At 39.0% G+C, this 25,649-nt stretch overlaps 1 protein-coding gene across 1 annotated transcript; it reads right to left on the bottom strand.

Annotated features, from left to right (window-relative positions):
* Positions 1 to 15,330: 15,330 nt before the first annotated feature.
* Positions 15,331 to 19,959, bottom strand: LOC107702670 (brachyury protein-like). Its single transcript, XM_016505053.1, has 8 exons — positions 19,754 to 19,959; positions 19,054 to 19,318; positions 18,750 to 18,884; positions 18,587 to 18,648; positions 17,821 to 17,885; positions 17,375 to 17,551; positions 16,722 to 16,830; positions 15,331 to 15,601 (listed from the first exon to the last, which is right to left on the bottom strand). The coding sequence occupies exons 1-8, from the start codon at positions 19,957 to 19,959 to the stop codon at positions 15,331 to 15,333; spliced, it is 1,290 nt and encodes a 429-aa protein (XP_016360539.1).
* Positions 19,960 to 25,649: the final 5,690 nt, after the last annotated feature.

The following is a 25,649-nucleotide window of genomic DNA, read 5'->3' as shown; positions in this document are numbered from 1 at the left end:
GCATCAGCACCATCAGCATCAGCAGCATCAGCATCAGCAGCATCAGCATCAGCAGCAGCAGCAGCATCAGCATCAGCAGCAGCAGCATCAGCAGCATCAGCATCATCAGCATCAGCATCAGCAGCATCAGCATCAGCAGCATCAGCATCAGCAGCATCAGCATCAGCAGCAGCAGCAGCATCAGCAGCATCAGCATCAGCAGCATCAGTATCAGCATCAGCAGCAGCAGCAGCAGCAGGGCTCTAGCGTTTCCATGCAAGAGACAGGTGACGTCAGTAGCCTCCTCTGCAAATGGCGTCAAGGCTACAGTTTAGGTTGACTCAAATGATGAACTGAGCAACATAGACTTTAACATTCGAAATGAAACGGTTATCTTTAAACCTGTGCTGGCCCCAAAAGCCAGAATTTGATAGAAAACAGTCCAAGAAAAGTAAAGCAAAGAAAGTTACCACCAGTCAGCTACTTTGTTTGCAATAATTACACTGGAGCTATAATTTAAACATGTTTTAGGTCTCACGCCTACAGTAAATAGTTTTATTGAAACGACTTAACAGTTTTGGATAACAGGTAGCCTAATGCTTATCCAGAACAAATCTTAAGGCAAGGCATGAAGAATAATACAGTCATAATAAGGCAACACATGCACTCATAATTGCCGCAGTTCCGAGTTTCTGCAAGACCCTCACTGTTTTTTTTTCTTTCCCAGAAAAACGCACAAGAAATGTATTAATTGATTTGCATGGCCATCATTGCACCCCACGTCACCTCATGATTTTAGTGACGAGAAATGACAGCTGTCACAGCGTCACCTGAGCTGTTGCCATTTTTGTGTCAAAAATTATCTTAAATTGTCTTAAACGTGTTGTCAATATTGCAATATTATATAGATGTTCACCAGTTCAGTCAGCGTGAGCACCTGTTGATGCGCAAAACAGTTTATCGGTAGGCTAATTACGCAACTGCATATTCATACGTTTTAACAGGTGTGGCTTTATTGTATGCGACTGTTGGGCAAATAATTCCTGATCTTTAGCAACAGTCTAGTCGGAAATAGCCTACTATACTGAAAAAAAAAAAAAAAATCGAGCGATGATGCTGGTAAAGCAATGTGTGAATTGCAAAAGAAAAAAAAGAAAAGAAAAACGAAAAACACTCAAATACGTTAAGCTTCGGGCTTAAAGCATAAGAAACACGCACGGATTTTCCTCTGACAAATGAGAGATGTTGCTGCAAAAGTGATTTGCGCGTCATGTGTTCCCGGGATTATACTGAAGCAGAAAAGCAGGCATCCACGACAGTTTGCAACTCAAAGCGCGCTCGTCTCTTCGCAGAAGCACGAACACCCAGGGTGTTGTTAACCATGTTTTTGTGATACACCTCAGTAGTAGCATTTTCAGATATGCTGGATATCTCAATAACCACTGTGTCCAGCTGCCAGTCAGCCGAGATCGCCGGTGAACTTCTTGTGAAGGAGCTGCAAAGAGTCACCGTTGTCTGCCACTCAAGTCAGCGCAAAAACAAGGTTTATCTACTAGGGAGAATTTCTCTTTTTCTGTCTGGGTCCAGTTTAGAGCGCTAATAGACCAACTCGTCAAATACTGGACGGACAGAACAAAACACTGTACCTTTGCTCTTACACAGAGATCATCTGTCCAGCGATGCATTAGCGATGTTCGCCTTATGTCGAGCACGCTCTTCTCAAAACTTCTTAATCCGGTTGCTAGGAAACCACGGAGTGACCAAACGTTCGTGACTTTTTTGCGCTCTCTTGGTTTCAAGTGACTCAAACTTTGCGCAGAGGTAGTTTTCGAGCGTAAACGTTCTTTGTGTGTTTTGGTGGCACGAAACAGTTCAAGAGTTCTGTATAAATAAAGGCTCCATCAGCATCAGCATCAGCAGCAGCAGCAGCATCAGCATCAGCAGCAGCAGCATCAGCAGCATCAGCATCAGCAGCATCAGCATCAGCATCAGCAGCAGCAGCAGCAGCAGGGCTCTAGCGTTTCCATGCAAGAGACAGGTGACGTCAGTAGCCTCCTCTGCAAATGGCGTCAAGGCTACAGTTTAGGTTGACTCAAATGATGAACTGAGCAACATAGACTTTAACATTCGAAATGAAACGGTTATCTTTAAACCTGTGCTGGCCCCAAAAGCCAGAATTTGATAGAAAACAGTCCAAGAAAAGTAAAGCAAAGAAAGTTACCACCAGTTGTTTGCAATGTTTGCAATAATTACACTGGAGCTATAATTTAAACATGTTTTAGGTCTCACGCCTACAGTTATTGAAACTATTGAAACGACTTAACAGTTTTGGATAACAGGTAGCCTAATGCTTATCCAGAACAAATCTTAAGGCAAGGCATGAAGAATAATACAGTCATAATAAGGCAACACATGCACTCATAATTGCCGCAGTTCCGAGTTTCTGCAAGACCCTCACTGTTTTTTTTTCTTTCCATGCCCTCATAATTGCCGCAGTTCCGAGTTTCTGCAAGACCCTCACTGTTTTTTTTTCTTTCCCAGAAAAACGCACAAGAAATGTATTAATTGATTTGCATGGCCATCATTGCACCCCACGTCACCTCATGATTTTAGTGACGAGAAATGACAGCTGTCACAGCGTCACCTGAGCTGTTGCCATTTTAAAATTATAAATTATCTTAAATTGTCTTAAACGTGTTGTCAATATTGCAATATTATATAGATGTTCACGTCAGCGTGAAGCGTGAGCACCTGTTGATGCGCAAAACAGTTTATCGGTAGGCTAATTACGCAACTGCATATTCATACGTTTTAACAGGTGTGGCTTTATTGTATGCGACTGTTGGGCAAATAATTCCTGATCTTTAGCAACAGTCTAGTCGGAAATAGCCTACTATACTGAAAAAAAAAAAAAAAAAAAATCTAATAAAAGCCAGTGCAGTGTAAAGTGGACTTAATACACATTCGTAACTCTAAATTTTGTATTTAATAGATTGCATTGTCATTTTCTGCAAGAGGACTATCGCAGATCACTCTAGCACTGCGAGTGACGTTCGCCTTCAGTGTTTTCTGTGGGCAAACAGGCTGCAAGCGCTCCCCCCGTTCACTGCAGCTCTATTGACGTCAGAGCTGCTTGCGTCAATGCTCTCTCTTTGACAGAAAGAGTTTTTTCCCCCCATGGATCCTAATAGGATTATTATAGAAAAATGCCCACAGGCCTTTTCAATGCTAGTAAAACGACATTTTCAGCCTCTCGTTTGAAGCATTATTAAAATGTGAAATATAATAGTCTATTAAAATGTGAAATATAACTATAATGTATCTAGTCTATGTGAAATATTCTCTAGATCCACATGTAGATAGGAAATGTACTATTCACAATATACAATATATTATATAAAATTAAAAACTAAGGCATATATTTATAAACATCAATACCTTATGAGTAAATGCCTTATGTGCTTCCTAGTAGGGGGTCAGCATATTTTCCCCACCCCTCTTTGAGAGCACAGTAGAAAGCAGAATTAATCCTTCCTGTGTTAGGGCAACACAAAGCTATGACGTCAATTGGTTTTTGAGGCTTGACTACTCTCCAAAGCAGCACCATACTGAATGACCAGTTCATAAGTGATTTGCAAACTAGTCTATCCTTTGTTCATAGTTCTTAGCAGTAGCCAAATTAACTTCATATTCTGATCCTAAATACTATACCACTGACCGCAGTTAGTTAGGGTTAATTTCACTGATTTTACAGACAGGCTTTTAGTCTGTTTATTAAGCCCAAAATATAATTAAGTTTTTATGTGGACGCTTACTATAAAGTTTCACCTTTGCCAATGTCTGTGCTATTTCTCTCCAGAAATTATGAGCGATAAAAATGCTGTTGCGGTCTCAAATAGTTTGTTGTTGTTCCGTCTTTTTTTTCCACTGTGAAACAACTGGTTGGGTGCATGTGCAAGCTGAGCTTACAGAGAACACACGGTCAGAAAAACCTAATGTACATCATGCACATTTTGTGCATACTATGCTCAGTAGTAAACCATGCAATTGACCCTTCGCAGGGAGTTTGATTGACAGACGATTTGACCAATCACAATGCCGAATCTGCTATATTTGTCCAACAAACAAACCAGACAGGAGAGTAGATTAACATTGGTGGACTTCAACTTGAAAAATTGTGTGTATTGACGTCTTTCCTCAGATGAAACAAGATACCTTCTGATGTTCATTCATGTTTATTTCATGCTATAACTAGAAAGAGATCAGTTCACTTGCCACTTGAACTGAAGTGCTACAGCGATCTGTCACAACACATTAAAGAGCCACAAAACGGTATTTATTGTTTGACTTTCTTAAAAAAGGACAAAATTTGAAAGCTGAGATTTTGTTTTATACCTAACGTAACCTGCTCTGTCTTGTCTGTCGTAGGGATGGGTCGATAGACGATGCCATCGTCCATCGCCGATGGCTGACAAACATCATGATGTTAAGCTGACATCGTGATTCCCCCCCACCAGCACCCCCTCTCCCGCAATCCGCCGCATCCCAGTTCCGTGTTCGGAAAGGAAATGAAGTGTACTACGGAAACCCTAAAGGGAATAAATAGCCTACAAGATGGGAGGATAAATTATATCCTCCCATAATTCTCGCAATTATATCATTGGGTAAGTATAGGCGACTGTATATAAATTGCGGGCATCAGGGAGCCACTATTGAAACCGCTTTCGATTGCGCTCTCATTTTACTTTCACTTTCACTTTTGAGATTCGCGATCACAAGGACTCTATACTATGGAGCAGCAGTACTTACCACACATTTGACAAGATTAGATGTTTGTCATTGGTGCTCAGGATCTGCAAATCATTAGCCATCGTCCTATCAGACATTTCTCCTTACTCTGTGTATGTGGTAAGTGAACTTTCATGTACTGTAATGCAACAGGCTACCGCTAGCAAGCGGCTAACCTTTTAGTGGTTCCGTATAAAGGGCCTTTCACACCGGACGCGGAAAGCGCTGTGCTGCGCTATGAAACCCATTAATTTCAATGGCTTGCGCCGCGCAAGGGCGGTTTGTTGCTGCGCCGACCAAAGTGCACGCGCAGCGGAGCGCACCATCGGCGAGCATGCGCACGTGCCGCGGTCAAAGTTCAAAATAGTTCAACTTTTGCCGCTGCGCTCTGTGACGTTTAGCCGCGTGGCCAATAGAAACGGGGCATCCAAACGAAGCTCCTTCGCAAGCCTTCGACCTGAGAGTTTCATGCACCCACAGCCTCTTCTTCCTTGCTGCTCTCTTTCTTCTTCTTACTAGCAGGGCTAGTGCTATCGCTCGCTTCTTAGCACGGGACAGATACATATTTTGCTGCTGACTGAAAAGTTGGAACAACAAATGACTAGACGTATAGAACTCCCGCTAAAAGTTTTGAAAACTCCGCCTACTTTGCTCTGGCCAGTTTAGGCAAATCGCTTTGTATCTGAAGGGCTGCGCTGAACCCAGCGGCCAGCGCAACGCTTTCCGCATCCTGTGTGAAAGGCCCTTAACGCGTTATTTGTTTCACGCTTCGGGCACACCCCTAATGTGATCCTTTAATGCTACTGTATGCGCAGCTCATACAGGCAATGCTTTGGCTATCATATCAGCAGCTTTATAACAAAACAATAAGCACAGATGACCAGGTTTCTAAGAACAGAGTTGATTCAGCTTTGGCTGCTCACTCTCAATTGACATGCGATGTGGGAGAGGCGATGTCTTTGGCTATTTTATGTCATAGACAAATATGGCAGGCACAAACTGCTTGTAAACTAATGAGCCGGTGGTGCCTAGTCATGTCTTTCATTTAGACTCTCAAGAGGTGCTGGATAGGGCTGAGCTGTCCAGCAAGCCTGTAACAAACTTTCCATATGCAACAACCTGCTTGGTCTATGCACACAAGTGGTGTTCCAGCTGTTATTGAGGGGCAGGGCTTTGGTGTCCGAAGGCAAAATCCTGCCACACATTCCCAGAGGAAAACTCAATCCCAGGGGAGAGGCCAACAGGGAAGCTCACAGAGGTGTGGGGCCAGCCATAGGGATCGGGGGCCAGCCGTCAACTGTTCCTCCAAACTTTTGTGGACCAGTTTGGAGAAAGTAGTCTCAGACCCATGGGTTCTATCCACCATAACTCACGGGTACCGGCTATGGTTTTGATGCCCCACCCCCCACCCCTTATTCAAAAGTCTAAATTGCTGCTGTCATCAAGGGCACACTATGAAAACCCATTCTGGTGGAAGGGGTAGAGAATCTCTTACAAAAAGGAACAATTTCAAAGGTGCCTTTCAAAGCACAGCAGACTGGATTTTATTCAACTTATTTGAAAAAGGACGGTGGGCATCGGCCCATTCTCGACCTCAGGCACCTCAACCAATCCTTGAAAATTCTTCTATTCAAAATCATTTATACGAAGAAAGTAATGCAGTCCATAAATGCAGAAGAATAGTTCACATACCTGGATTTAAAAGATGCCTATTTTCATGTCCCATTTGCCCAAAGCACAGGCCCTTCCTTCACTTTGCTTTTCAAGGCTAGGCCTTTCAATTCAGGGTTCTACATTTGGCCTGTCATTAGCACCAAGAGTCTTCACTTGGTTGAATGCAGTCGCCCTAGCTCCCCTTCAGTTACACGGGATCAAAATCCTGCCATATCTGGACGATTGGTTAATTTGTGCTCCTCTCTAGGGCATGTGATTCAAAATACGGAGGAAGTTCTGGCCCATACTCAGTTCCTGCAGTGAATTGGAAGAAAAGCAGTCTCCAGCCCAAACAGCAGGTAGATTTATTGGGTCTGCATTTCAGTTTCATCATGATAGAAGCATGTCTCACTCCCCAAAGAGTAGACAGCCTGGTAAAAGCAATAAATCGCTTCCAGACAGGGAAGCTTGTGACAACCTAAGGGTCCAGAAACTGTTAGGAATTATAGTGGCAGCATCAATAGTAATGCCCTTAGGCCTGCTGAGGACACAGCCTATACATTGATGGTTCAATTATTTTTGCCTTCTTCTGAAAGAAGACTGAAGGAAGAGACTGTTTGTGTCACAGGCCTGCACGCTGACCTTACTCCCCTGGAGGGACAAGAGCTTCCTTCACAGGGGAACCCCACTGGGCAATCTTCCCCACAGGAGATCAGTCATCACAACGGACGCATCACTGACAGGTTGGGAAGCCATTTGGGAGGGCAGATCAGAACATATGAATGTGTTCAAACTGAGGGCTGTTCATCTTGCTCTGAAAGCCTTGTTACCGTTTGTATGCCACAAACATGTACTGATATGAATGGACAGTAACTCTGCAGTTTACCACATAAATCACCAAGGATGGGTGAAATCACTAAGATGCCTTCAGGTGGCAACAGATCTTTTAACATGGGCCTGATAACACCTGTCCTCACTGAGAGCAATCCACATTCCAGGTGCAGCAAACAGGGCGGCCGACATTCTGTCCAGGACGGGGCCTCTCCCAGGAGAGTGATCGACAGACTTATTGTACACTTTCCCCCTCTTTCCTCAGAGCCCTCAATTCCTTCAGAGGGTCATGGAAGGTCATTACACAATTCTGCCAGTTGCTCCCTGCTGGCCAGGAAAGCCATAGTTTCTAGATATCATTTAGGTGATTCGGGGTCACCAATGGCAGCTATCATCACAAGTGGATTTCTTGTTACAAAAAGAAGGGCAGATTTGGCATCCAAACCCAATGGCCCTGTGCTTGTGGGCATGGCCCCTGCAGAGCCCGTCCCTCAACAGCTAGATGAAACTGTGCATGAGACTCTTAACAATGCTAGAGCCCCATCTACTTGTGCTAATTATGCCATTAAATGGCAACTAGACCAAGACAAAGCAGCCAGGGGTTTGATGGCCAGCCATTAGGTCGACATCCCTTGGTATGCTAGTTTCTGAAGGGAGTTCATAGTTTGTGTCCAAACTGCACTTTACGGGCACCAAATTGGGACTTGCCTCTCATATTAGACTCTCTCACTAAGCCCCCTTATGAACTAATGGCTGATGCAGATTTTAAAGCTTTGTCCCTGAAGACAACTTTCCTCATGGCTATTTACTCTGCTAAAAGGGTAGGAGAATTGTCTGCTCTATCCATTAGCCATGACTGTCTACAATGGAAATCAGATGGCACAGGGGTGTCACTCTGGTCTAACCCTGCCCTTTTGCCAAAAGTGATTAATCCTCAGTTTAAAAATCAAGTGCTAGAGATGGTTCAGTCTCAACCCCCTTCTTACTCAAAGACAGAACAGGAGGGTTTGCTCACCCTTTGTCCAGTAAGGGCATTGCACACTTATGTAAGTGTTACTCTCATTCTCAGCTTTTTGTTCACTATGGAAAGACAAGGCTAAGGTCACCACTAGTCTAACTACTTTATGGGCTGCACTAAAGTGAGTTCAGGTGGAGCATGTTTTGTGTGGCAGCATCATGGTCTATGGCATGTACATTGACAAAATTTTACAGAGTTGATGTGACTAGTGCAACACCTGCGCCATTGCCTCGCCGTTCACTAAGTCCACAAGCGGAGCATGTAAGGCTGGGCAAGGTTTAGCCATCCCCTGGCTACGAGTAGGATATTAAGGGGGCTTAGGGCAAATTAATGGCACAAAATTGGACAAAAATGCCCCTGCACAATTAAACTAAATGAATTAATGGCTGTCGCAAATAAAGTGAAAATGAAATAAAAAGTGTTGACTGCAGTAATTTTAGATATGGTCATGTAGCATCATATATTTTTTTACATATTTTTATTGTTTTTTTGTTGTATATGCTACAAAGTTTATGGCATTTGATCATTAATAAATCATGAAACATTAAATCATGTCTTTGATGCATGTAAAGTCGGAGACTTTGGCATTCTTTTAATGTTATAGTGCAGTTTCATTCTGTCCAGGACGGGGCCTCTCCCAGGAGAGTGATCGACAGACTTATTGTACACTTTCCCCCTCTTTCCTCAGAGCCCTCAATTCCTTCAGAGGGTCATGGAAGGTCATTACACAATTCTGCCAGTTGCTCCCTGCTGGCCAGGAAAGCCATAGTTTCTAGATATCATTTAGGTGATTCGGGGTCACCAATGGCAGCTATCATCACAAGTGGATTTCTTGTTACAAAAAGAAGGGCAGATTTGGCATCCAAACCCAATGGCCCTGTGCTTGTGGGCATGGCCCCTGCAGAGCCCGTCCCTCAACAGCTAGATGAAACTGTGCATGAGACTCTTAACAATGCTAGAGCCCCATCTACTTGTGCTAATTATGCCATTAAATGGCAACTAGACCAAGACAAAGCAGCCAGGGGTTTGATGGCCAGCCATTAGGTCGACATCCCTTGGTATGCTAGTTTCTGAAGGGAGTTCATAGTTTGTGTCCAAACTGCACTTTACGGGCACCAAATTGGGACTTGCCTCTCATATTAGACTCTCTCACTAAGCCCCCTTATGAACTAATGGCTGATGCAGATTTTAAAGCTTTGTCCCTGAAGACAACTTTCCTCATGGCTATTTACTCTGCTAAAAGGGTAGGAGAATTGTCTGCTCTATCCATTAGCCATGACTGTCTACAATGGAAATCAGATGGCACAGGGGTGTCACTCTGGTCTAACCCTGCCCTTTTGCCAAAAGTGATTAATCCTCAGTTTAAAAATCAAGTGCTAGAGATGGTTCAGTCTCAACCCCCTTCTTACTCAAAGACAGAACAGGAGGGTTTGCTCACCCTTTGTCCAGTAAGGGCATTGCACACTTATGTAAGTGTTACTCTCATTCTCAGCTTTTTGTTCACTATGGAAAGACAAGGCTAAGGTCACCACTAGTCTAACTACTTTATGGGCTGCACTAAAGTGAGTTCAGGTGGAGCATGTTTTGTGTGGCAGCATCATGGTCTATGGCATGTACATTGACAAAATTTTACAGAGTTGATGTGACTAGTGCAACACCTGCGCCATTGCCTCGCCGTTCACTAAGTCCACAAGCGGAGCATGTAAGGCTGGGCAAGGTTTAGCCATCCCCTGGCTACGAGTAGGATATTAAGGGGGCTTAGGGCAAATTAATGGCACAAAATTGGACAAAAATGCCCCTGCACAATTAAACTAAATGAATTAATGGCTGTCGCAAATAAAGTGAAAATGAAATAAAAAGTGTTGACTGCAGTAATTTTAGATATGGTCATGTAGCATCATATATTTTTTACATATTTTTATTGTTTTTTTGTTGTATATGCTACAAAGTTTATGGCATTTGATCATTAATAAATCATGAAACATGAAATCATGTCTTTGATGCATGTAAAGTCGGAGACTTTGGCATTCTTTTAATGTTATATATATATGAGTGCAGTTTTGTGATTTCTGAATATTTATGCTATCCTGCCATCCTATGGACAATCATAATAATTAATAGAAAGATTATAAACACACCAATTCATCATTATCTGTAACAGAGCTTATGTTTTTCATGTTTCATTAATTTTAGACATCATTACAATCATTATATTTAACTGAACAACACATTAGTTACTATTATTACTAATAATATTTTACTGCCTATCTCGTAATATAATTCTGATTGTACTATAATTTGTTTAGACACTGAGAGAATAGAAGTAGTCGGCTTGATTTAATTTTTCCCCTCTCATGGATGTGTAAATTAAAATCACTTAGTTCTTAGAGACCACAGTATTTTTCCTGTGTTGACATTGGAAAGGTTTGGCAATCAGTCATGTTTCCCTCTGGCACCACTGTTAAATGATTGGAGTGTCTGAAGATGGATGCAATTCCTCACCTAAGTGAGTGGAATTTTCACATGAGAGAGGAGAACACAGCGTTGACTTACTGGGTGCAGAATCACTTATAAAAGTCCTGGGGAAAAAAGTTGCAATGTCATCTGAGTATCCGTGAGGTCTCTGAAGAAGGATCTAGATCCTTTTAAAAGAACTGCTTGCTCAACACTTTGTTTAAAGCTGAAATTAAGTACTATAACATGGTTTTGAACAGATGTGATGTCTGCAAAATGTTTTAGATAAAACTTGTTTATAAAGATAGGTTCAATATTTAGTTTTAATGGACACAACATGACTGTATTGATGTTAATATAAAAGCTTTATCCATCTATGGTATGCATTAATTTACATGGGCCTTTCAATTCAGGGTTCTACATTTGGCCTGTCATTAGCACCAAGAGTCTTCACTTGGTTGAATGCAGTCGCCCTAGCTCCCCTTCAGTTACACGGGATCAAAATCCTGCCATATCTGGACGATTGGTTAATTTGTGCTCCTCTCTAGGGCATGTGATTCAAAATACGGAGGAAGTTCTGGCCCATACTCAGTTCCTGCAGTGACTTGGAAGAAAAGCAGTCTCCAGCCCAAACAGCAGGTAGATTTATTGGGTCTGCATTTCAGTTTCATCATGATAGAAGCATGTCTCACTCCCCAAAGAGTAGACAGCCTGGTAAAAGCAATAAATCGCTTCCAGACAGGGAAGCTTGTGACAACCTAAGGGTCCAGAAACTGTTAGGAATTATAGTGGCAGCATCAATAGTAATGCCCTTAGGCCTGCTGAGGACACAGCCTATACATTGATGGTTCAATTATTTTTGCCTTCTTCTGAAAGAAGACTGAAGGAAGAGACTGTTTGTGTCACAGGCCTGCACGCTGACCTTACTCCCCTGGAGGGACAAGAGCTTCCTTCACAGGGGAACCCCACTGGGCAATCTTCCCCACAGGAGATCAGTCATCACAACGGACGCATCACTGACAGGTTGGGAAGCCATTTGGGAGGGCAGATCAGAACATATGAATGTGTTCAAACTGAGGGCTGTTCATCTTGCTCTGAAAGCCTTGTTACCGTTTGTATGCCACAAACATGTACTGATATGAATGGACAGTAACTCTGCAGTTTACCACATAAATCACCAAGGATGGGTGAAATCACTAAGATGCCTTCAGGTGGCAACAGATCTTTTAACATGGGCCTGATAACACCTGTCCTCACTGAGAGCAATCCACATTCCAGGTGCAGCAAACAGGGCGGCCGACATTCTGTCCAGGACGGGGCCTCTCCCAGGAGAGTGATCGACAGACTTATTGTACACTTTCCCCCTCTTTCCTCAGAGCCCTCAATTCCTTCAGAGGGTCATGGAAGGTCATTACACAATTCTGCCAGTTGCTCCCTGCTGGCCAGGAAAGCCATAGTTTCTAGATATCATTTAGGTGATTCGGGGTCACCAATGGCAGCTATCATCACAAGTGGATTTCTTGTTACAAAAAGAAGGGCAGATTTGGCATCCAAACCCAATGGCCCTGTGCTTGTGGGCATGGCCCCTGCAGAGCCCGTCCCTCAACAGCTAGATGAAACTGTGCATGAGACTCTTAACAATGCTAGAGCCCCATCTACTTGTGCTAATTATGCCATTAAATGGCAACTAGACCAAGACAAAGCAGCCAGGGGTTTGATGGCCAGCCATTAGGTCGACATCCCTTGGTATGCTAGTTTCTGAAGGGAGTTCATAGTTTGTGTCCAAACTGCACTTTACGGGCACCAAATTGGGACTTGCCTCTCATATTAGACTCTCTCACTAAGCCCCCTTATGAACTAATGGCTGATGCAGATTTTAAAGCTTTGTCCCTGAAGACAACTTTCCTCATGGCTATTTACTCTGCTAAAAGGGTAGGAGAATTGTCTGCTCTATCCATTAGCCATGACTGTCTACAATGGAAATCAGATGGCACAGGGGTGTCACTCTGGTCTAACCCTGCCCTTTTGCCAAAAGTGATTAATCCTCAGTTTAAAAATCAAGTGCTAGAGATGGTTCAGTCTCAACCCCCTTCTTACTCAAAGACAGAACAGGAGGGTTTGCTCACCCTTTGTCCAGTAAGGGCATTGCACACTTATGTAAGTGTTACTCTCATTCTCAGCTTTTTGTTCACTATGGAAAGACAAGGCTAAGGTCACCACTAGTCTAACTACTTTATGGGCTGCACTAAAGTGAGTTCAGGTGGAGCATGTTTTGTGTGGCAGCATCATGGTCTATGGCATGTACATTGACAAAATTTTACAGAGTTGATGTGACTAGTGCAACACCTGCGCCATTGCCTCGCCGTTCACTAAGTCCACAAGCGGAGCATGTAAGGCTGGGCAAGGTTTAGCCATCCCCTGGCTACGAGTAGGATATTAAGGGGGCTTAGGGCAAATTAATGGCACAAAATTGGACAAAAATGCCCCTGCACAATTAAACTAAATGAATTAATGGCTGTCGCAAATAAAGTGAAAATGAAATAAAAAGTGTTGACTGCAGTAATTTTAGATATGGTCATGTAGCATCATATATTTTTTTACATATTTTTATTGTTTTTTTGTTGTATATGCTACAAAGTTTATGGCATTTGATCATTAATAAATCATGAAACATGAAATCATGTCTTTGATGCATGTAAAGTCGGAGACTTTGGCATTCTTTTAATGTTATATATATATGAGTGCAGTTTTGTGATTTCTGAATATTTATGCTATCCTGCCATCCTATGGACAATCATAATAATTAATAGAAAGATTATAAACACACCAATTCATCATTATCTGTAACAGAGCTTATGTTTTTCATGTTTCATTAATTTTAGACATCATTACAATCATTATATTTAACTGAACAACACATTAGTTACTATTATTACTAATAATATTTTACTGCCTATCTCGTAATATAATTCTGATTGTTGTTTAGACACTTTAGACACTGAGAGAATAGAAGTAGTCGGCTTGATTTAATTTTTCCCCTCTCATGGATGAAATCACTTAAATCACTTAGTTCTTAGAGACCACAGTATTTTTCCTGTGTTGACATTGGAAAGGTTTGGCAATCAGTCATGTTTCCCTCTGGCACCACTGTTAAATGATTGGAGTGTCTGAAGATGGATGCAATTCCTCACCTAAGTGAGTGGAATTTTCACATGAGAGAGGAGAACACAGCGTTGACTTACTGGGTGCAGAATCACTTATAAAAGTCCTGGGGAAAAAAGTTGCAATGTCATCTGAGTATCCGTGAGGTCTCTGAAGAAGGATCTAGATCCTTTTAAAAGAACTGCTTGCTCAACACTTTGTTTAAAGCTGAAATTAAGTACTATAACATGGTTTTGAACAGATGTGATGTCTGCAAAATGTTTTAGATAAAACTTGTTTATAAAGATAGGTTCAATATTTAGTTTTAATGGACACAACATGACTGTATTGATGTTAATATAAAAGCTTTATCCATCTATGGTATGCATTAATTTACATGCATGCATTTAATATATGTGACCCTGGAGCACAAAACCAGTCTTAAGTCGCTGGGGTATATTTGTAGCAATAGCCAAATATACAATGTATGGGTCAAAATGATTGATTTTTCTTTTATGCCAAAAATCATTCGGACATTAAGTATCCATAAAGATATTTTGTAAACGTAATACTGTAAATATATCAAAACTTAATTTTTGATTAGTAATATGCAATTGTCCTGTCCTAACAAACCATACATCAATGGAAAACTTATTTATTCAGCGTTCGGATGATGTATAAATATCAATTTCGAAAAATTTACCCTTTTGACTGGTTTTGTGGTCCAGGGTCACATATTAGTTCTATATTTTCCCCCTTTTTGTTTTTTTTTGGACAGAATAATAGCTCTAATTACTTTTTTTAATCAGTTGACATATTTATACACTTAGAACTGAAATAAATTCAAACTGAAGTATTTTCTTTTTTATGATTATTAAATGTGTTTTTTTTCACAGTGATGTTCGTGTTTCATTTTTATTTATTTATTTATTTTGTAAAAATCTGTTAAACTTTAACAAGTTTTGTAAATACTTAAGAACTTTAAGTTTTGTAAAAACTTTAAACTAAATTAAACATGCAGCAAGAAAAATAACAGTTGTTAGATAAATGTACAGAAATGTGTTTAATAATGCAAAGTACTTTTGCATTTTTATGCATTATGAATTCCAATCCAAAAATGAAAAAAAAAAAAAATTATAACATTTACACTTTTTACGAAAGATTGTCTGCTCAATTGTGCACATACAGTATCCTTCAAAAAATATATAAATAACTGTTATGTACAATATGCCATAAAATAATGACTTGCATATTTAAAAGCCTCACATAGTACTTAATGATGAAATCATATTTACAACTGTGAGTTTTTATAGGAAGATTTTGGTTAGGTCAACATATGCTTTAGTTTTATATACAAATCCTGAAATTAGTTTTGTATGTAAAGCTAGTATGTTGGTGTCAAAAGCTATTGCATGAAAGCAATAATAGATGAACATGGCTTTAATTTAATCCGTAAGGTGGATGTCCTATAAGGAGGGTGATATGACTTGGGTCCAGGCTGTAGGAAGGCGTACATGTGCTGAACTGTCATATTGTGAAGCCTCATGCACCTCAGGCACAGCAGTGGAGTCATATAAAAGAGAGCCAGAAGAGGGCGCTGTGGCCGGGTGAGCCAGGCTGCTGTAGTGAGCGGCAGAGCCGCGGAGGAACTGGGAGCCCAGACTGCTGCCTATACTTCCAGTCTGAGACACTGGGGTCAAAGGAGAGTTCCCTACAGACCACAGGCTGCTGTACTGACTGCAAACAGGAAAACAAATAATAATAATGAGCTTTCAGTTCTATACAACATCCCATTAATATGAATTTAACAATATGGAAAAGTGTGCTTGGGTGTCCGCAGAAAAAAAGAGGTTTTACTAGAGCTTAATCTTTAACCTAATGATTTAACCCTATAAAGCTTACTATATCATATTAGATACACAATGTTCTAAAGGGTCTAAATTATCAGCATGTCCAAAACCTTGTTGAAAAACCTATTGGACACATCTACTCCATGACTTCTGTCATCTCATTAACAGGCTTTTAGTATACAGTGATTGTAAAACATCCCCCTTCAGCCAGAGGTACATATGTCTTTTTTATTTTATAAAGTAAACATTAAAATAACTTTTGTGTTTTAATAAGATGAACATTTACTGGACTGAAGCAAAGTAGATTTACTTGATTAGCAATACTTTTTTTTCACCCATAAAATATGAGCATCAAATATGATACAGTTTGGGCCTCTGAATAAAATGGAGATGTTTTTTCCTCCTCAAGTATGAGCTTCATATTCTCTTATATCATGCTATATGAGCCATAAAAGCCTGATTTATCAAATACGGGGAAAAAAAATAAAATAATTTTTCATTCTGTTTTTAAAGATTGGTCCAAAATAAAGACATTAGTCACAACTACGTTATTGATTTATTATTATTGATCTATAGGTGGTCTGGGTTTTTAACAGTAAGAATAATACTAAAAAAAAGCTTTATACATTACGTAACATTACTCCGATTTTGTCTTGAATGAATTTGAAATGTTTGAGTACATACTGAGTCTGAGATATTGTTGCAAGCAAGCTCTTCTGAAACTGTAGAAGAGATGTGAGATTACTCGAGTTTTCCTTAAGGGAAAGCAGGAAACTTAAGCAAAAACCTCCAGTTAATCTGTTGTTGTCGTTTAGGAGAAACAACTGGCACACTAAAGAGATCTTATTTGTGATTTTACCTTCTTATGGAAATGTTTAAGACCTCAAGAAAGAAACAAGGAAATTCATGATGTAGGTTGTTAATTACTTCATAAATAAAAAATAAAAAAAACACTTTGTTGCAATAAAGTTGTAGCGGAAGTGTGTGATGTGGTAAAAGAGCCTCACCTGGAGTTTGAGTTTGGGGGAGAGCTGTAGTGGGAGGACATCTGCAGACTGGACCAGTTATCATGAGACGACAGCATGGACAGACAGGTGGAGCTGTCAGAGTAACCAGCTGCAATACAAACAACACAGAATCAGAATCCAGTCGCACAGAATCCAGGCTGAGGCTTCAAAACCCAGTGCGGGTCAGCATTCCACCACCAAACTTCCCCTGTTTATGAGCGTCAACTCAAACACAAAAGCTGCAGGAATGTCAGACGCTCTGCAGTGAGTACAACTTGCCTAAGTGGCTCATTAAAGGAACAGTTCACCCAAAAAAGAAGATACTCATTTATAACCCTCATGGAACAAGTTTAAAGGACAAACTTTAAGCAGAATCTCCAACATTTCATTTCCATTCACTGAAGGCAAAGAGTGGCAGGTGCTGTCAGGTCCAAATCTTCAAATAATACTAGCAGTGTAAAAATTATTCTTATATAAAATTCTGTAAAGATTTCACAGCAAAAAGATACTGTCCCATGACCTGAATGGGCACATTTTTAGAATTACACTAAAAGGCATTTTACTTAAAAACCATAACTAAACTGTGGTTTTACAGTATTTGCATGTGTGGAGTTTAGTAGTGACTGTATAAGGTCTGGGAGGGGGTAATTTACTGGGAGAGGTCGTCCGGTGGGAGTATGGGCTGGGGTATGGTGTGGATCGGTGATTTCTCAAAGTAGAGTATCGTTCACAGCCATGGGATGAGGACAAAGACAGCGGGCTGCCAAACTGTGCGTGAGGGTTTGCAGAAGGGCAGAGAGACCCTGTGGCTGGCAGAAACCAGCTACTCACTAGACCAACAGTAAAATAAGAGTCAATGGGAAATTCCTTTTGCACATAACTGTAAGAAATTATTATAAATACAAAACTGCTGCACAACATAAACTTTTTTCAAAGATTTATTTTTGCCGTTTTTGCCTTTATTTGATAGGACAGTAGCTGCACAATATAAAGCTGATGAGATCAGCCATCATTTTATAAAGAATTGTGAAATAACTTAAATCCAAATGAATCACACTGATGATTATTATTGTGCGGATTAATATAATTTTGCTCTTACATTGAGAATAGCCAACAGACTGTTGACTTTCACTGACATCCTCTATTATGTCCTTATGATCACTTCTGAAAAACAAAAAAAGAGTATAAAATGATATATCATTGTTTTTTCTTTTTTCTTTTTTTTTCTCCGTATTTTACCATACAAGTACTCCTCAACAATGTTCACATGGCTCCAACCCGATCTCATGAAAGTGCGTATCAATAGCACGAGTGTATGCTTTGATTTGGCTTACTGTTTATACGCGAAAATTGACTTTGGCGTGCATATGATACGCAATGGGTAGGTTTAGGGTTGTGGGGTAGATGCGTATTATATGTACGCGAAAACTGCGTATCATATGCACGCCAACAAATTTCGTATCATATGCACGCGAAAACTTCGTATCATATGCACGCGAAAACTGCGTATCAAATGCACGCGAAAACTGCGTATTATATGCACGCCAAACACGTGCGTATCAAATGCACGCCAAAGTCAAATTTTCCGTATCAACACCACGATTTTCTGTTTTGATTTGACATACTATTTATACACATTCAAACATCTAGGACATTTTTAACTGAATTTTATCTTACAAAGTGAAATTCCAACATATTCCCATAAATTTGTCACAATTATAGCTACTACGACCACTAAAAGTATGTTTATACAAAACATTTCTTTCAAACATCTTAGTTGGAGTAAAAAGTGACAACTAGACACTCATTTATGTACAATAGACATTTAATTAAAAGTTTTACGTATTTATTTCTTTTAACCATACCTTTCTTTGGCATCCAGGAAAGCCTTGGCAAATGGGTTGTATTTAATTTTGAGAGCTGTAACCTAAAAGAGAAAATTACGGATGTCATTGAGAGTGTTATTAGGCTTTGCACGTTCATTTGTTAACAAGCTTTATAAAATCAGAGTATAAAAAGACGCGTTACCTCTTCATTCTGGTAGGCAGTAACTGCTATGAATTGTGTCTCGGGGAACGAGTGAGTGGTGATCATTCTCTGTGGACCACCAACGCGCACGATATGGATACGGGGCTCATACTTGTGCAGCGAGTTAAGCATAATCTATGAAAAACGGGATATATTTTCAACTTTCAGTGCTTTCTCTGGTAGACAATTTACTGGACATTTAAATGAAATAATGAACAATATATCTGAATTATGTACAAAAATGGTGATTAAACTTTATTCCACATCTTATTTTAGATTATACACCATATAAATGTCCACGAACCTGACCACCTCCGTTCAGTTTGTTGGTAAGTTTGATTTTGCTGAAGGAGACTGAGGTTTTCATCCAGTGCGCACCGAAGTTCGGCGAGTCTGGATGGATGTAGACGCAGCTCGGCGCTTGTGGCTCGGGTTTGCCACCCGGTACCCATTCACCGTTCACATACTTCCACCTGTGATTGTCTGCTGCCACGAAATCCAGTAAGAAGGAGTACATGGCGTTTGGATCCAGACCGGACACATTCACCTTCAGCACTGGGAACATGCGCCTGATCACAGCAATAATCACAGACATTTCATAAAGCATCATCACGTTTCTCTTTCAAATAAATGAAACAAGTCCCACTAAAATTAATTCGGTTAAAAGTAGAATGAGGAGGGGAAAATATCTGGAACTTAAAGCTGGACTTGGAACTGTTATGGGCTAATTAAAAACAAAGACGTGTTTGTACGCTGAAAAAAAAAATAGGAGCCTAAAAAATGTTGTAAAACTTAGCTATATTAATTTATTTTATAAATATTATTTGATATGATAATCAAAGCAAGAAGCAAAAGTTTAGGTCATTACAGAACATTTTTACTTTATTTGAGTGTAATTCTACTGCTTTCATTACTAAAATAAATTTTCCTCTGTGCAGCGAGCAGAAGTTTGTTTGTAAACATGCTGAAAAAAATAGGCTAATAAAATAAAAAAATTAAAATACCTGCCATTCTTGGTCACTATCATTTCATTGGTCAGTTCTTTGAACTTCTGCCAAAGTTCATTTTCATCCAAACTGACTTTAAGGTCCCTTTCTGTTGGATCTCCTTTCTCACTGCCAGCTTGAAGCTCATTCTCCACCGCAGTTAATAAATGATCCACCCGATACTGGTTGCTCTTTTCCGAACAGTCACTGGCCTCAGATGCCATTCTGCTATCCAACTGGCTCCAACAAGAAAACAAAAACAAAAACAAACTACGCGAGCTCTCCAGTCAAAAAATGCCCAAGACTTGAAGAGATGCACCTAAATACTCTCCAGGTAAAACTTTCTACATGCTTTGCTCAGGAAAGTTCTGATTGGCTGATCTCCGCTTTGATGTTGGCATTCCGGCCAGTTATTGGTTCAGAGATCCAGTGTAAGGCGTTGCGTAAATATTTACACATATCCATAGTCACATCGGCACATTTTAAATGTGAAATGTCGACAATTTCCTCCTTACAAAAACTTAAAAATAATGCATGTCAAATTGTAGGTTTGCAATCACTTTAACTGTTAAGACTTTAAATTCAAACGATGAACGTGTGTAAGATGCAGTGCTATCTGCTGAATGCCACTGGGGAAATGCTAAACAAACAAACAAAAATTATGACATTTATTTTATCAAGTATCATTTTTAAAAAATTGCATTGTAAAAAATCGATAACATTGTAATTTTATTTATTTTTACAAAAAAAAAGAAGAAGAAGAAGAAGAATTGATACTCAAGGGGTGTAATGTAAGTCCATGGCTAGGTGTTAATGAAAGTTAGATGTTTATGTGTTTAAAGCCCGTGGGAATCTTTCTCCTCCAGAGGTGTCAAAAGCGGAGGAAACGCCATCCGACTCGATGCGTTTCAGGACAATGGGCGTCATCTTGGCGACAAAACTTCCGGTAAAAGTTTATGATTTCATACACTCTAAAAAATGCTGGGTTAAATATAACCCAGCGCTGGGTTAAAAAGGCACAAACCCAGCTATTAGGTTGTTTTGACCCAGCGGTTGGGTTAAACAACCCAACCGCTGGGTCAAAACATCCTAATAGCTGGGTCAAAACAACCTAATAGCTGGGTCATAACAACCTAATAGCTGGGTCAAAACAACCTAATAGCTGGGTTAAAACAACCCAATAGCTGGGTTTGTCCCTTTTTATCCCAGCGCTGGGTTATATTTAACCCAGCAATTTTTAGAGTGTAGGAAAAACAAAACTTTTCTAAAATTATTTTCATTTAAAAAGCTTTCAAATACCAAAATATGTCTACCGAGCAACAAATGAAGACAGGCTTCAGTTTTTTACATCCATTCAGAGACAATGATTAAAACCACACTATTACTTAGCCTATAACTTATTATAATAAATGTGTAAAGCGTGTAGGCTATAATAATTAGATCATTTTAACAACTATCATTTTGTTGAGTAAATATTAAGTAAATTAAACAATGTGATAAAAAAAAAATGCATGTGGGTTAAGCAGGAAGTTTCTAACTTCCCTCCTCCCCTTACCAAAAAGTAGTATACTTCAAGTTTATTTTATTAAGTATACTTAAGTAAAGTTCAAGTATATTTTTAAGTATACTTTATGTAGTAAGTATACAAATATCAGTGTACTAGTAGTATACTTGTAAGTGTACTATTTCAATACTCCTTGGGACTAAATTGGCCCACTTTCTAGTATATGAAAGTATACTTTTAACAGTAGTAAACTTTGAGTACACAACTAGTTTGCATCTATGTTATTAGTTTATACTGCAACTATACTAAAAGTGAACTTATAGGTATACTGATAGTTTACTAATTAAATACTTGTAGCATTTTAGTACACTTTGAAGTATAGTCTCAATAAACTACTAGTTTAGTAGTGAACTTTACATCATACTTTAAGTATAATACTATGTCCCTATTTAGGTATTAATTTGTATGTATTTTGTTATATGAATATCTGAACATACAAACATCAAAAGAACAGGGTATCTGCTTGTAAACAAAAACCTTTTATTCTAGCTTCATGCATTCTTTTTTTATAAATACTTGAATGTGGGTAAGTTTTATAAATAAAAAAATAAAGAAATAAACAAGATTTTGAACAAAAAGCTGAAAATTGGATTCAGAACGATAATCAAAACGTAGTTTTAGTCGGTCAACACCCCAAAGCTTGACAGTCATTATTACCTCTTCATGGGTCGACATTTTATTCCATAACGTTGCACAGTTTTGATGCTGTTTTATGTCTGATAATCCTGTTAGAATACATGTGTAAGCGTCTGTTGTTTAGGTTTCTTCTTCTCTTGTGTTTTGGAAATTCTGTACAGAAGATGTGTACTAGCGCCCTCTACAGTATAACAATGACAACATTCTGTGCATACAAGCACAAGTATAGCTCAAATATATTTAGACTTTTTCTAAGTATAAGTCAAGTATACTTAAATGTAATTTTAAGTATATTTCTGAGAAGTACACAAAGCCCATGTCTGAGAAGTACATACAATTAAGACTGAAAGTATACTTTCCTATTTTTTAGTTTAAAAGAAGTATACTAAGAGCACACTTGAATAAACTTCTTTTTCGTAAGGGTCTTCATCAAATAACAGCATCTTTGACTTGTTTTAAAGTGACAGATCAACGCCAGTCCTCTATGTATAATTCGTCCACATCTTAACATCAGTTTTCCACCTGAAACAAAATAAAACGGCAGTGAACTGTTTTATTATAGAAGTCTAATTTTGAATTATCATTGTTGTTGTATTATTGTGTAGTTGATGGTTCTTTGTATTTTATCATAGAAACAATATGGTTTATAAAACACATACAGTACCTGAACAGCATGACTAGTATAGATGTCAGCAATACATTGAGGCACATCTGTATATGATAAATACGTATCTCCAGCAGACCTATATGGGGATTCATCTGTGGTTTTCCCAACTGGATGGAGACTACATGCATGAATGAAAAATTATAAAGTTTTACAGCGAAATGATTGACACGTTCCTCAGCACTTGCATTCACAGTAATTCCTAACCTTGGTGAGAAATGTGTATTTGGACTCTCAGTGAAGGATTCGGGGCTCTCAGATGAACTCTTATCACTCAGGTGTGTAAAGTCAGGCTCTGTGGCACATCTGGACATCTGAGTTTGGATGTTGCGAGGACATTCGTGCTCCATCTCCTCAAAATAAATGAGTTGATGTTAAATAGTAAATAAACAAAAGCACATTAGGTAAAGGAGTAGGTGGCCCCAACATGATTTGTCATAATTTATACTTCTAAAGGCATCGTTTTTGAAGAGAACCAACGTGTGAATGGGATTTAAACTTTGGTGGGAGACCATTAGTGAACAGCTTGGGTCTAAACTCCTCAAAAGGTAATGTTTGTTAGAATACATGGAATATAGTGCATTAATCTTACAGACTACATTTACTTTTCATGATAATTAAATGTTTCTTTTCTGTTTATTCTCACATTTGTCAGGATTAATCATCATACTAAAGCTTGGACATTCTGTCTTAAATCTCCTTTGAGATTCATGAGGGGTCTGAACAACAAGAGGGTAAGTAAATTTCATTTAGGGTCAACTACTCCTTCAAGAAAAAAGTTCACTAAAGCAAGTTTTTAGAGTTGAAGAAGCTTGTTGTATATTACTAACCAATTCTTTAATGCTGAAACCACCTGTAAATTGCAGACTGAGTCCATTTTCTGCCATAATTCTGCACAAATACAGATCCCCAGTAAAGACCTTGTCTCAGATGGCCACCGGGACAAGACCACAGGAGCCAGTTGAGTCCTCTGCACAATGTGACTTTGCTGCAGCCTGGAATTGAACTGCTGGTTTCGTCTGGCCCCCAGACTGAGCCTGGTTTCTCCCAAGGTTTTTTCTCCATTGTCACCGATGGAGTTTTGGTTCCTTGCCGCTGTCGCCTCTGGCTTGCTTAGTTGGGGACTTTTCATTTCCAGCGATATCGTTGACTTGATTGCACAGACACTATTTAAACTGAACTGAGCTGGATGATGACATCACTGAATTCAATGATGAACTGCCTTTAACCGAAAAATGAGTGTTTACTATTGTCCTTTTGCATTGACACACTATTTTCGTATTTAATGCTGTACAGTTGCTTTGACACAATCTGTATTGTTAAAAGCGCTATATAAATAAAGGTGACTTGACTTGGCAAGAAAAAAAGGCTAAAATGAATATATATTTGTATACATTTAAATAAGATGCCAGACATTGTCACATTTTTCACCTCTGGTTGTCAGCCATATGAGAGAGCGAAAGGTTGTGCATTAATCTAATTTTGTGTTTAATGTCAATGGTCAATGGCTTCTCTGTTATAATGAAAACAGAGAAACAACAACAGTGCTGAAAACACAAAACCAAACCCTTCTTTCAAGAATAAGCATGCATCTCCACAACAAAACTTCAGATTCACCATTTCATGAACACATAATCCAAACATGTGCACCAAACTGGTAGCACTTACTTCTATTGTTGTATTGTGTAATTCTATTAATGTAAATGTAGGATGATAAAAATGTCCTGTACCATAAGAAGCATCTTGGAGCTGACTTTTTCCAGGAAGGTGCACTGCAGACTAGAAAATTTAGGCACTTTGATTTCCCGAGTGAAAACCTATAAAGACAAACATGTACTGCATGTATTGTTTGGTCTAAAGGCTGGTTTAGGTGTTTTATTATTATTATTATTAAATATTATTTTTCAGATCATATTTTACACATAATATTTTTATTTTCACAGTATAAATGTATCATTCTTTATGAAAATGTATAGAGCTGCTTTTATATTTTAGGAAGGGGATAAACATATTTGGTACACCATTCTAATATTTAACGCCCATGTTTCACAATCCAATGAGGATAAAAATCCTGTCCTCTTTTTCCCCTTATGGGAAGTCTTGTTCCCTTTGACATTACATTAAATTATGCAGCATAAATAGGGTGTGAACAGTGTTTTGTGCATTCCTTCAGTGCTGATTATTTGTCACTTCCATGGGTTATATCACGACAGCGGGATGTATCAGTCAGAAGGCAGAGGTGGCAGCACAAGTGCCGTCTCTCACAGTTGCTGTGTAACTCTGTGCACCTCACAACCTTTCAGGCCACACAGTGTGTCAACTCACACCCTGAGGTGACAGGATGTGAGTGAGGGAGCCATCTGACACATCTGAACTGTTGACATACTGTAGGTGCTTATTGGCACACGCCACTGTGTGAATGATGTTAGGTGGACCTCACGTCTACAGCTTCTATACAACAGCAACGATTGCAGTGGTAAATCTCTGTTTGTATGCAAGCACATTGTAATGTGGGGGGGAACAGGTGTAAGATTGTGTATAAAAACCATTTAGAACGAAATGAAAGTACATATGGCAAAAAATATAATATGTGTATAAATGTATATATGTGTGTGTGTGTGTGTGTGTGTGTGTGTGTGATGCTAAAAATTTAGCTTTGATAATAGGAATAAGTTACATTTGAAAATATATTCAAATAGAAAGCAGTTATTTTATATAGTAAAAATTAGTGCTGTCAAACGATTAATCGCATCCAAATAAAAGTTTTTGTTTACATAATATATGTGTGTATTGTGTATATTTATTATGTATACAGTATATAAATACACACACAAACAGCATATATTTTGAAAATATTTACATGTATATATTTATATTCATATAATTTATATCATATATAAATATATAAACGTAACATATTTTTCTTAAATATATACATGCATGTGTGTGTCTTTATATATACATAATAAATATACACAGTACACAGACATATATTATGTAAACAAAAACTTTTATTTTGGATGCGATTAATCGTTTGACAGTACTAATAA

The sequence above is a fragment of the Sinocyclocheilus anshuiensis genome, unplaced genomic scaffold, assembly GCF_001515605.1.
Source record: "Sinocyclocheilus anshuiensis isolate Anshui unplaced genomic scaffold, SAMN03320099.WGS_v1.1 scaffold6, whole genome shotgun sequence".
Classification (NCBI taxonomy): domain Eukaryota; kingdom Metazoa; phylum Chordata; class Actinopteri; order Cypriniformes; family Cyprinidae; genus Sinocyclocheilus; species Sinocyclocheilus anshuiensis.
Note: the sequence above shows the minus strand (reverse complement) of the source record. Positions and strands in the feature narration are given on the sequence as shown.